We start from the raw sequence: 14,076 nt of genomic DNA on the forward strand, positions 1-14,076 counted from the left end.
CTAGCATGATTAAGCCTCTGCAGATGATCTGGAACGCAGAAGTGCATCTGGTCTTCAATCAACCAGAGGGCTCACGTCACACCACTCTTGATTTCGTTCTGCTGGTTACCTGTAGCAGCCCACATCAAATTCAACGCTTTGACTCTGGCCTTCACAACAGCCTGTAGAACAGCACCATCTTCAATTCACTCCTCTAGCTCTATGTCCCATCTCGGTCTCTGCGGTCAATAAATGAGTGCCTCCTGGTGGTCCATCACAAAAAGCCACAAAGTCTATTTAACGATCATTCACTTTCTCTGTTCTTCTGTGGTGGAATGAGTTCCAACCTCCACACAATCTGCTGAAACTAGAGATGCACCGATTGCAATTTTCTTGGCCAATTCCGATTTCCAATTTTTTTTATTTTATTTTTTGAAAGTGTGACCTCCCAATACTGATTTTTTTCCGATTTTCTTTCTAAGAACTATTATTGACCGCATATACAAACAAAATCTACCTTTCTTCAATGCAAAATTTTATTTTCATAATAAAAGAAATTATTAAACATTACAATTTCCCCCAAACTGCACTAAGTTACAGGATCTTCTCTCACTTAAACAACTCTCAAAATAAAGTGCTCTGTGACTGAAAAGAGGTAGAAATAACAATTAACTGCAAATGAGTTGCTTTATATAACAAAACAGATGTCATTTTCCACTATTTTTATAAATGGACCTTTTTCTCTCTATTACTCATCTTAACTAAACAATTCCAAAGATTACAAGCCTATGAACAAAACTCTCTCGCGATTTTCCTCGTAATTGCTTTGGTCTTTTCGCTGCTCATACCAAGGAAAGATGGGAGAGGCTGCTGACTTGTGGCTGGCTCTGCGCTCTGGCTAGCTTTAGCCGCTTTCACTTTTTAGCTTCTTTTTGAAAATGGGCATTTTCAGCTGGGTGATGGTGTTTTAAGTGTCCAATTAGGTTTGTTGTTCCGAACGTTATTGTGGTGGTTCCCCCACAGGTAACTTTTAGCCTTACAATTATTACACATTGCAAACTTTGTCTTCATCACTCACTGTGAAGAACTTCCATGCCAATGACATGTTTACTTGCGGCTGTGACGTTATTGCCTGCGTGGGTGGCAACGAAACAGACCGGCGTGGAATCGGAAAGACTTGAGGCTGACCGGCCAGTCACCGGTCTGGGCCGAGCATGCCGAAAATCGGCTGCTTCCGGGCCTTGGCCGGTCGATCGGTGCATCACTAGCTGAAACCATCTCAACATTCAAGAACCAGCTGAAAAAACGTATATTCTAAGAGCACTGAACCAATCCACACTAAATGCCCACTTAATATTTAAGAATAGAAAATAAAAGAAAGAATAAAAACGCTAGCTTCTTTAATACTCCAGCCACTTTGAGAACTTGGCAGTGTAATACTACAGATATTTTTGACTTTGTCTTTTGTACAAATTACTTGCTACGTTCCTAATTTGTAAATCGCTTTGAATAAATGTGTCTGATAAATGACTAAATGTAAATTAAATGTGATATTTTCATGACAAATAAGCATATTTTCACCTCAAATATTTATTTTTTTCATGTTTGAGGACAGAAATACCATGCTTTTTTCTCTATTTATTATCGCATAATGGGAACAGTTCTAGTTGGAGGACTAGAAATTCTTGTGTTTAAAAGTCGTTTTGACATCTAAACTAATTGCTGTAGACTAGTGGTTCTACTTAATCTTTTCTGGAACTGTTTATTTATAAAAAATCTTATTAAAGTGAACTGTGCTAAAACCCAACCCTTTAAGTATAACAGCTTGTTTACTTTCAGCTGTTGACTTTTTCATGAGTTTCATTAAGTGTCTAATGTTTTTATAAATTTCCCTAATTTTACTGTTCTGCAGGGCTCTCAGAGTAGCATCTCCCAGCCATCTTCCTCCACCTCTTGTTCCTCAGTACCCCAGAAGGCCGTGACTGTGGTGGCTTCTGAGCAGGAGCGCAAACTGAAGCAATATTTGGAGGACGAGCGCATTGCTCTCTTCCTACAAAACGAGGAGTTCATGAAAGAGCTACAGAGGAACCGAGAGTTCCTCATTGCCTTGGAAAGAGGTAGGAAGACACTTGCCCACACACGAAAAGGGACAGCCGAGCTTCCACTCCCTTCACCGTTCCACCTACACAAATCCCAATGAGTGAATTAGAGTGCTGATTTACTTAGCCAATTATGAAAATATGAAACTGTTTAGTTTTTCTGCAAGCCCATTAGCAGTGTCGATCACATCGAGGGTTAGGGTTAAGTTGATACTTATTGTGCTTTTATGCAGAGCTAGTCTCACGGCTAGATATGTCTCAATCTCCTTTTTTTAGAAACTATCCTCATTAGATGATTTAATGTTCTCGTTGAATGCGGTATGTCAAAGTACCAGGCCTTCTTTCCATAACACCTGCTGTCTCTGTTGCAGATCGATTGAAATACGAGTCAAAGAAATCCAAATCCAGTCATTCATCAGCTAGCACGGAGAACTCCACAGGTAGATATCATTCACTTTAACTCTCTGTGCATGCTTGTGTGTGTGAGCATGTACATCCCACTTTATGTGCATAATGTACATTTTTAAAACCCTCTGTTTAGATGTGTACATTCAGACTTGCAGTTTTCTCCTGAAAGACAATCAAACAGGCAAAAATATTATTTACTTACTTTGAAGGAGGGGACATAATCCCCTGGCTGTTTGATTGTCTTTCATGAGAACAACATTCAGGAACCAGAATGTCAAGCAGCTACTTTGCAATCACCCAGAACACCTTAGCAAGCATATGGCAATTCACTGGCAACCGAGATGTATTACTATAATGTCTTTTCAGTCAGTACAAGCCAAAGCGTAATATATGTGGCTTATTTTAAAGGACAGTTCAAATTTGCTCATGTACTCACTCTTATGCCATCTCACATGTGTATGACTTATTTTTTTCTGCTGAACACAAACGAAGATTTTTAGAAGAATATTACAGCTCTTGCAAGTGTGTGACTCTCCAAATATCACAAAGGCAGCATAAAAGTAATTCATATGACTCCAGTGGTTGCATATGTCTTTAGAAGCGATATGATAGGTGGAGGTGAGAAACTGATCAAAACATTCTGAAATTTAAAGTTAAACTATCCCTTTAATGGAAATTCATGAGGCACTTGAGATCCTTTACATATCTTTTTTTCCCAAAAACAGGTGACCACTATGCTTCTGGATCCATAGAAGCATGCACAGCAGTCTCAGATGACGCTCTGTTTAGAGACAAGCTAAAGCACATGGGGAAATGTAAGGCTCTCTCTTAAAGCCTCCAGGTCCACTTGAAAATGTAGGATTTAACGTACAGATCTTCCTAACGTTTCTGTTGCATTTTCATCTGCAGCAACCAGGAAGAAGCTGTTTGAAATCGCCAGAGGGTTCTCAGAAAAGACGAAGCGAAGGAAGTCTAAAAGAAGAACATTGTTGCGGCATCACTCGTATCCTTCGGCATGTACCAGGAATATGTCAAACTAATTTAACACAGTATGATCAGAACACGTATGACATTGTATAAAATAAAAATATGGATTGAGAAAGCATAAAAGTGCTGAAATTGGCACGCAATTATATATTTCAAGATCTACTCAATATTTGATAACGGTTTAGTCATGATGCTATTTTATTGGTAAGCAGCATGTTAGTACAATCAGTGTAGTGGCTTTTTGATTTTTTTCTGAAAAGGCTGTGAATGCCCCAGCAAATGTTATATATTATTCTTGGCACAGTAGCTTGACCTTGTTTTCAGTTCAGTAAATTTGTTGTCTGCTGTTTACTTTGACTCCACTCTCCCAGATTGGGTGCAGCCAACTCCACTGCCAACCTCCTAGATGATGTTGAAGGAAACCCAATTGGTAGGACTTTTTCTATTTTCCATTTCAGACACCAGTGTGTTTGCTCAGTATTCCTTGGCAGTTTAAAGTCTATTTGGATAGGTTTTACAAAGCAATCTGTCACTCTAAATCAGATACATGGTTCATTTTGGATGCTATGGGTGTGTATTTCCAGATGAAGAAAGTCAGCTCAGACGATTAGCTGTTCAGGAAGAGGAGGAGCCACACAAAGAACCACTATCATGGTGAGATTCCTACATCATTTACACCATATTAGGGAAATCAGCAGGGTACTTGTGAGATGAAATTACATCGATATATGATATAATTTTGCACTTGTGAGATATTGCAATCATTACTAACTCTCTTTTTATTCATCTTCATTAGACTTTAAGATGCTGTAAACGATTTTAGCATTCTGAAGCTTTCACGTGACTGAGCCATTGAATTAGCCACGTTCCCTCATTTCAAAACCCCACCCTCAAAAGATAATTTTGAGAACAAAACTGAGCAAAAGAGCAGCATATATATATATATATATATATATATATATATATATATATATATATATATATATATATATCTTGTGGCTATATTTTTTGGCTATATTTTTGAAACAGTTGAGTATTTTAATGTTTACAGATTGGCTCCAATTCACTTCCATTGTAAGTGCCTCACTTGAAACCAGATTTTTTTTTTTTTTTGAAGAGAAGGGGCATGTCAATATATATTTTTGTGGTAATCAATATTTTGCCACAAATGCTGTTGATTTGAGCTAATGGGTCCTTTCACACTTGGTTCAATTGCTTGGACTGAACCCAAGTTTGTTTCCTCCCCCTCACTGCCTGCACTGTCTGTGTTCACATCATATTATTTGGATCCAAACCGCGGCCTGATTACATCATCAACGTGAGTACAAGCGGCAGCTGTTCACCACTGTAACTAGGTAACAAATCGAAAGCGTCCCTGTGTTAAGTAGTGATGCTCCGATCAGGATTTTTAGAGCCGATACCAATCTCCTTGTCACCTGATCGACCGAAGCTTTCTGAACACGGTCACTATTAATTTAATTTTCCTCTTCCCAGTAATATCACTTAGCCTAGATTTTGCTGACAAAAAAAGTTTAATATGCTTTTTTAAAAAAATCTTTAAAAAAAGACTTTAAATCAAGTATAGGCTAACAAAATATTCTCTATATTAAGATAGATAAAACAAATTAAGGTTAATGTCAAAGTGAAGACAAACTGATAAACCTAAATGTGCAATTAAACTTAATGTGACATTTGGTTATGAATTCTTTGTCATTTCATATAATTATTTTTATTCCTTATTTTATTTCTAGTTTATTTGTGCTTTATATTTAATATATTATATTAGGGTATCTTAATTGAGCAATATCACACGAGCAAGAGTGCGATATGGCCCTATATCAGCACTGCTGTGATTACCTACAGCACTCGGCCTGTGGCCGAATCATAGCAGTGCTGATGTAGGGCCATATAGCACTCGAGTGTGACAGTTCAATGAACAAGTAAATTTTTTAAAATGAGGAAAAACATTTTACAGTCATAAAAACACATTTGTGCATGGAACTACTTTCTTACATAATGGATCAGAATCTGCTGTTACTGGTGCAAACCAAATGATGCGTCCAAACCTTGGATTCAAAATTCAAGTAATTCAAAAATGTCACTTCAGAAATAATATCACAGCTTGTGCTCTTTCAAACAAGTGCTTGCGCGTGAGTGTGACTTGAGCGTGTGCTTATCACTTGTTGCCACACCCAAGCAGAGATGCTTTCTGAAGATCAGCTTTCTCACTGTGCGTTCAAACTAGAGGCAGCGAGAGTGTCAAAATTAGCTCTGGCTGACCTGCCAACAACACTATGAAAGATTTGTGGATGCTCTGATGTAGTTGAAATAGGTGGCATTGTTCGTTCAGAATGCTTGGTTTTGTGAACTATATTTAAAGGGGCCACAAAACATGCAGACATGTCGACCGGTATCTTTTTGCAGACATATCACAAGTAGCGTAAATCCTCATGAAGTCTTTTAATATATTATTATATAATCCGGGCACACCAACAATTTCAGACACCTTTGTCCACGCATCGTTTAAAAAAAATAAATAAATAATATATATATATATATATATATATATATATATATATATATATCTCTGTAAGCAAACAAGGACAGATAATATATTACGGTGAAAACCCGTTACGGCAGTAATCAGTTTCTCCTCCATTTTGTCTTCGGAACTAATTTTGCGGTAGCCAGTGCGCAAGAGTTGATCACTATAGAAACCGCAATGTCCTCTGCAATTTTAAACGGCACCCATTTTGTAATTATTCAGTCTGTTGTGTCTCTCAGCTGTGTTGACCAGTAATGCTGAAGTTGTTCGTGAAGTGATGTCACTTTGTCACGTTTGACATTTTAGACCGTGGTTATGATGAATGGGGATTAAAAAAATGTGTATCATTATAGGGTGGTTGTGTACACACACTGCCAACACACATTTATGTTCAAATGCCATGTAAAAGTGAATTTTGCACATTAGGTCCCCTTTAACACATATCACTGCTCTTACACTTTAGAACTGCACGAACACAAGTGGAGTGATATAAACACACAGTGAAGTGTCCGAGTGCTGATGGTGTCAGACCATCTGTGCTCATGGAACATCTCTCGTCCAATCAGATTCGAAGTCCGGAACTAACTGTTGTATAAAGAATGATTTATATTTATGAATTCCTTCCCGGCCTCTTCATATGGTTGGATGATTGTATTAATGGTTCATTTTTCACTTGTTGCTGCTTGAACATTAATGAGGGGAACACATGCTCTCTCTCATGAGGAGTGTTGAGCGAGAGTGCATGTTTCTGCATGTGTCACCTTAACAGAAAAGTACAAAAGCTTTTCATATTCGCCATACCTTTCCCACTGCATCATTCTTAACTGCTGCATCAAGTTTGCTGTCTTATTACACTATGCCAGTATTCCCCACACTCTGTGATGCCATGAAAGTCCTGCTGATGTCTTAAACGAGCCGCGCAACTTTTTCAACATAAGCGTTCAGTTTATGTGTTCGGCCAAATTACCAATCAAGTCATAGGTCCTGAATATTGGCCGATTGATCGGAGCAGCCCTAGTGTTAAGTGAAGTATTAAAGTTTGTCTCTTTGGATTTACCACGAAAAATAGCCAATCACAGAAAGACACTTGTGTTTGTCTCTCGCAGATGCATTGAATGTGCAATGATGTGATGAATGTTAGCGTTTGTCTGCTGTGAGTCCACTGATGCATTCCAAGAGAAGAATGTGAGCTGCGAAAATGATGTCATCACAAGCGGTTCACTTCAGAGATTTGGCATGATTCTGTACATTTCAGCAGCAAACCGTTCCAAAGTTCAAATGAACCGTACCCCAGATTACATTTTCAAGCGGACCTGGCTGTGGTTCGCGGGTGTGGACCAGAGTTTGGAAAACAGCGTTCACATTATCCAAACGAACAGAACTTTGACATCATTCGAGCCCGAGTGTGCACCAAAAGTGCTAGTGGGACAGCACCCTAAGTTGTTTTGTTCTCGGAATATTCTTTTAATTGCTAAACTTCCTAAATTTATTTCATCATAGAGCCCGCATAAAAGGTTTTTCAGTGTGTTTATCATTATACAAAAACCCTTGCAGTCTAGCTGTATGGAGGATCTGTATAAACATCCTTTTAAATGACGTGTCACAATACTTTGAAATATTAATATTTTTTTCCACCTACGTCCAATCAGACATCTAGTGACTTTGCCTTATCTTTCTACATTCCTCCTTATTTCATTCCAGATCCTTCTGTGCTTTTGGGAAATTAGGGTTTCCGTGGTGACCTCAGAATGACCCATGGTTTATAGCTCGTTATCTCAGTGGATCCAGTGCTTGGCTCAGTGGCGAGCAATCCTGGACTCGAGAGGAACAGCCTACGCCCCGACTGGCTATGGCAAAACTGTATTATCATTTTGTAGCAGCCTTTTGCAAGCCTACGATTATTGTTATCTGCATTTGATTACTATTATAATTCTAGGATTGTAACTGTTTGTTAATATTTGGTTTCATATGTAAAACTCAACAGATGTTGTACTGATTTCCTGACCTGAATTATATTTTTGTTGCATTTACCTCTTTGAATCCTAATAGAAAATCCTTGTTTGTGATTTTTTTTTTTTGGTTTAAAAAATAAAATTTACTTTAGGAATTTTTCCACTTGTGTATGATTTGTTAGAAATTCTGACTTGTCAGTATTTGAAAAGAGGCAAATATTTTTGTTTATTACTGTTTAGTTTCTAGTCTAATCATGTATGTTTAGGTGTTTGAGCCAAATGAAGCAATTAATGGCGAGTTATTTTGGCACATTAGTATTCCCTGATTTCTTAACGGACTCTGCCCATTCCCAGAGTCTAGCCAATTATTCTAATCTGCACATTAAACATCAAAGAATTTTCCTCAAAGTATGTACCCCAGTTTTATCTCTCATTCTTACAAAAACACTTTTTCCTATCTTCTTTATCTTTGCTATTAAGGAAAGAACGGCAATATTCAGGTCTCCATTCAGTCTGTAGTTGGTCTGAATTTAGGGTGCTGAATAGTCTATTTCCATTCCTGTACCAATTTTCATAAAATTAAATAAGATACAGATGAGATGGCCTCCTTTTAAGAGGGTTGTACCCAAAGTGGTCTCCTACCAAGTAAGGCCATGCACATTGTCTATTTACAGTTGAAGTCAGAGGTTTACATACACCTTAGCCAAATACATTTAAACTCAGTTTTTCACAATTCCTGACATTAAAACGTAGAACACATTCCCTGTCTTAGGTAAGTTAGGATCACTATTTTAAGAATGTGAAATGTCCGAATAATAGTAGAGAATTATTTCAGCTTTTATTTCTTTCATCTCATTCCCAGTGGGTCAAAAGTTTACATACAATTTGTTAGTATATGGTAGCATTTTTGTTTAACTTTGGTGAAACGTTTTGTGTAGCCACTAAGCTTCTCACAATGTTGCTGGAATGTTGGCCCATTCTCCAGACAGAACTGGTGTAACTGAGCCAGTTTTGTAGGCCTCCTTGCTCACACATGCTTTTTCAGTTTTGCCACAAATTTTCGGTTTCAAATCGGATTGAGGTCAGGGCTTTGTGATGGCCACTCCAATACCTTGACTTTGTTGTCCTTAAGCCATTTTGCCACAACTTAGGAGGTATGCTTGGTATTATTGTCCATTTGAAAGACCCATTTGCAACCAAGATTTTAACTTCATGGCTGATGTCTTGAGATGTTGCTTAAAATATATCCACATTATTTTCCTTGATGCCATCTATTTTGTGAAACGCTGCCACCCCCATGCTTCACGGTTGGGATGGTGTTCTTCAGCTTGCAAACCTCACCCTTTGTCCTCCACATATATCGATGGTCATTATGGGCAAAAAGTTCCATATTTGTTTCATCAGACTAGAGTAAATTTCTCCAAAAAGTAAGATCTTTGTCCCCATGTGCACTTGCAAACTGTAGAAGCCTTTCAGGTTATTTTGATTTAGGACTCATTTTCCTGTGGATATAGATACTTGTCTACCCGTTTCCTCCAGAATCTTCTCAAGGTCTTTTGCTGTTGTTCTGTTATTGATTTGCACTTTTCGCACCAAACTACATTCATCCCTAGGAGACTGAATATGTCTCCTTCCGGAGCGGTATGAAGTGTTTATACTTCCATACTATTGTTTGAACAGATGAATGTTGTACCTTCAGGTATCTGGAAATTGATCCATAGGATGAACCAGACTTAAATTTTTTTCTGAGGTCTTGGCTTATTTCTTTTGATTTTTTCATGATGTCAAGAAAAGAGGCACTGAGTTTGAAGGTAGGCCTTAAAATACATCCACAGGTACACCTCCAGTTCAGTACACTCCCTTTCAAAAGCTAATTGTCTAAAGGCTTGACATAATTTTCTGGAAAGTTCCAAGATGCTTAGACACATTTAACTTGGTGTATGTAAACTTCTAACCACTGGAATTGTGATTTAAAAGTGAAACAATCTGTTTGTAAACAATTGTTGGAAAAATTACTTATCCACAAAGTAGATGTCCTAAATTACTTGCCAAAACTATAGTTTGTTAATATTAAATCTATGGAGTGGTTAAAAAGATACAACCTGTATGTAAACTTTTGATTTCAACTGTATGTGTATGCTATTACAACTGTACATATTTCTCAATACCAAAATTCAATGTCATTTTTATATGACTTAAACAAGACAAATCGCTGCATCTCATCTTTGTACTGCCATATCTGGTTTTAAAAACATTGGAATACTGTTGTTTGTTTTTTCAAGTGTGTTTTGAAGTGGTCACTTTTTTTTTTTTTTTTTTTTAAATTAACAGAACTATTTGTAAAGAAGTTTGAGCATAGAACAATTTGAGTGATGCTGTCCTTAAACCAACCAAACGCTGCTGTGTGGTATGCTTTCCTGTGAATCTCTCTGAATGATTTACCCCAACCCTGTGCTTCCAGTAGGTCACGTGACGATGTCATAAGATCAGAGGTCTAACTGTGATCAAATAAGAATGTGCTGTTATGTTCCTTTTTGTGTTATGCATCCAATGTATTGATTTTGTGTAAAGTTGCTTATTGGAGGACCCTGTGTTACATCAATGATCAGTTTGTTAGTAGTATGTTGTCCAGCAGCTAGATCGAATAGTTTAATAGATCACAAAACTTAAAAACGTCAAAGTATTACATGTGCCAAGGCAAAAAATTCAATCATGTTGATTCCACTATGTTACTGGTTCGTCATATTTCTTGTGTCCTTTATTTTACAGATATGCATTTGGGAGCTTGTAATTTTGTTTTAAAGGCATTATATGAAGTCATGATCATATTTTCCAAGGCACTATTTGTGTTTGTCAATAATTAATTGACTTGTGCTCCATTGTAACTGATTATGTAGTTAGCCATAGGCATCATCAATGACAAACTGTGTATGCATAAGCCTAGAACACACAATTACGTGTGCTGTGAAGTGTTAATAGCCATGATGAAATGTGGCGGTGGCATACATATCTGTTTGATTTCTTTAAATAATTTTTCCAGGTAAAATACAAGTTAAGCATAAGCTACAGCATTTGTAGCATAATATTGATTACCACAAAAATAAAAATTGACTAGCAACTCAAAAAATCCAAAATGTGGTTTGCAGTGAAGCACCATCAATGGAAGTGAATGGCTAAATGTTAAAATACCATTTTGAAAATATAGCCACAAGACATAAACAAAATGTGTGTTGACATGATTTTAGTGTGACTAACTAACCTTTTCTTTGTGAAGTTAGTCCATATTACAACTTCATTGACAATGACGATGTTATGTCAACAGGCCCTAAAATGACTGCAAAAATAATGATTTAAACAACTTTACAGTTGAAATAATACATGAGTTTAAAATAATTGCTTTTATAAAATTATAAGCTTCACATTTTTGCCTTTTAACTACCCATTCATGTCCATTGTAAGTTCCTCACAGTAACCTTGATTTTTGCCTTTTGTTTTTCAAGATAAAGGAGTGGCGAGTCAAAATAATTTTTTGTGGTAATCAACAAATGCTGTTGATTGATCTTATCTTGTATTTAACCCGGAATATTCCTTTAATCTGTTTAGTAAATTATGTGAATTAAAAGAACAAATGTTTTGCTGTAGCAAAACCTTGTAGGACTCAAGTTATTCCTAGGACAGTTATTCCGCCGAGCCCATTGTAAAAATGAAAAAATACTTGTAACGCAAAATATGCTAGGCAGTATGTTAGTCTCAGTCACCATTCACATTCATTGCATCTTTTTTCCATACAATGAAAGTGGATGTTGATTGTCGTTCCAGAAAAGGGTGCCTAGAGGTTTTCCAAATTGTTCCACTGGCGTGGTATCTGAAGAACCATAAATGCTGCCTCAAATATCTTTTCATTGCTACAGTGGTTTGCAGCATGCACTGCTGCCTGTGTGAGATGTTTCCTTCTATCGCGCTTGTAAAGGAATATTCCGGGTTCAACACATTAAGCTCATTTAACAGCATTTGTTGCATAATGTTTATTGCCACACAAATTAATTTGGACTTGTCTCTTTTCTTTAAAAAAGCAATATTCTGGGTTACAGTGATGCACTTACAATGGACGTTAATGGAGCCAATCTGTAAACATTAAAATACTCACTGTTTTAGAGGAAAAAACACAAGATATAAACAATGTGTTACCATGATTTTAGTGTTATAAACTAAAAACGAACCTTTTCTTTGTAAAGTTAAATCCAATTTTACAACTTTGTTGGCATGACGATGTAATGCCATAAAACCTAAAGGCTTAAAAGGACCATAAACATTTTATTTAGTTATTAAACAACGTTTTAGCTCAAATAATACATTAGTATTAACAAGAAAATAAATGTGCTTTTGTAAAATTATAAGCTTCACATTTCTGCCTTTAAATCCTCAAAATATTGGCCCCATTGACTTCCATTGTAAGTGCCTCACTGAAGCTTGATTTTTCCTTTTTTTTTTTTTTAAGAAAAGTAGGGATTAAACAAAATAATATTTTGTGGTAATCAACATGATGCCACAAATGCTGTGGATTGAGCTTAACTTGTATTGAACCTGGAATATTCCTTAAACATGTTTATTCCTCTCAGGGAACTTGCCCTCATTTCACTTTCTTGTAACGGCACAATGAAAAAAGGTTAGCTGCTGTGCAGAGGTTTCAAAAATGGGCCATGTAGCACTGCCTTTTTTATTTTAATAAATAAAACCATTATGCTAACCATTTGTTTTCCCATCATGAGATTGATATGAAAAATTCAAGGACTGTGTTGACTTATTGATTCTACTGCAGTAGCAAAGTTCCTTTTCTAGCTGACATGTCCTTGTATGTTTACTTGGATTCTGAATAAGGTCCTCCTATTTAATTTTGTATCTTTGTATGGGAGAGATAAAATGGAAATTGATGGAAGATCAGTTTAGTGGGTGTTGTGTGTAAGCCACGTGATTTTGAGCGGCTCGTAACAATAAGTGGAATGTACTCTTTATTTTTTATTAAATGGAAGCAACTGTATGTCCTTTACCAAACTGGCTTTTTACAAAATCTGTTGATCTTGGCATTATTTCTTTCTGTACCCTTAGTTTAATCTCTGGAGAGAGAAAAAAATTGTCAAATTTTTGTCTACTTGTCCAAAAAGTGTGATTATTCCATATCATTTAAGACTATTTCAAGTTCCAGACTTTTCTTACCATCCAGATGTTTATTAGCTATTGAAATAAACAATAAAATTGTTGTACCCTGTCTGGCCATGTCATTCTGCACAACAAAAAGCTTGTTTGTAAGAGGTAGCTAGACACAGCCAGAAGAGGGCAGTACATTCACTTTTCTGTTTCTTAACTTGTAACAACAAAATGGTTGTTTTTCTGACTGCTGTGATTTTAAGGTTAAATTACGTTATTTGTGGTGAAATTATTTACAGTTAGATATCCAGTTGGATGACCTTAATTTGGTGTACTCGGGTCAATTATCACCTATAGACAAAATAAAACAATCACTATTATACATTAGCAAACAAGACAAAGAAAAACTTTTCCATCTCACTTATCTGTATTCAGGGTTGGTGATACACGGGATACAAGTAACGGGATTACGTATCTAAAATACAAAATGTAAATAACTGTATTCCACTACAGTTACAATTTAAATAATTGGTAATTAGAATACAGTTACATTCAAAAAGTATTTTGATTACTTTACATTTTATTATAATTTGTTTCATTTAATATTTAGCTTTCAGATGGAAAACATTTATACATATAAATAATGCAATCCTAAATTGTCAGCTAAGCTAACATGCTATTTCTAGCCATTTTACATGCACACGTTACCAGACAAGATCATATTTTTTTTATCAAGAAAATTCACGCTGGATCATAATTTCTTCTTTTCTAGTAAGACCTTTGATATTAGAGTAAAAATCTTATTCTTGATAATAATTGTTGCATTATTTTCCTGTAAAAATATCAAAAAAATCCTTAAAATAAAATCAATTTGATTGATCTTGTTTTAGAAACAACACTGCATAAGATATTTAAGTTTTTCAGATAATGTATTTTTATTGTGTAATTTTTCTTACTGTAC

The 14,076-nt window shown here is 36.2% G+C and overlaps 1 protein-coding gene across 1 annotated transcript in view; it reads left to right on the plus strand.

Annotated features, from left to right (window-relative positions):
- Positions 1–13,230, plus strand: part of cuedc1b (CUE domain containing 1b) — a 37,286-nt gene extending 24,056 nt beyond the window's left edge. The window contains exons 5-11 of the mRNA XM_052107530.1: positions 1,892–2,096; positions 2,450–2,518; positions 3,212–3,301; positions 3,396–3,489; positions 3,845–3,903; positions 4,058–4,127; positions 7,720–13,230. Of these exons, the coding sequence (XP_051963490.1) occupies positions 1,892–2,096; positions 2,450–2,518; positions 3,212–3,301; positions 3,396–3,489; positions 3,845–3,903; positions 4,058–4,127; position 7,720 (588 nt within the window). The 3' untranslated portion in view covers positions 7,721–13,230. The remainder of the gene's footprint in view (positions 1–1,891; positions 2,097–2,449; positions 2,519–3,211; positions 3,302–3,395; positions 3,490–3,844; positions 3,904–4,057; positions 4,128–7,719) is intronic.
- The last annotated feature ends 846 nt before the right edge of the window (positions 13,231–14,076 follow it).

The sequence above is a fragment of the Xyrauchen texanus genome, chromosome 36 (assembly GCF_025860055.1).
Source record: "Xyrauchen texanus isolate HMW12.3.18 chromosome 36, RBS_HiC_50CHRs, whole genome shotgun sequence".
In the NCBI taxonomy this organism is placed as follows: domain Eukaryota; kingdom Metazoa; phylum Chordata; class Actinopteri; order Cypriniformes; family Catostomidae; genus Xyrauchen; species Xyrauchen texanus.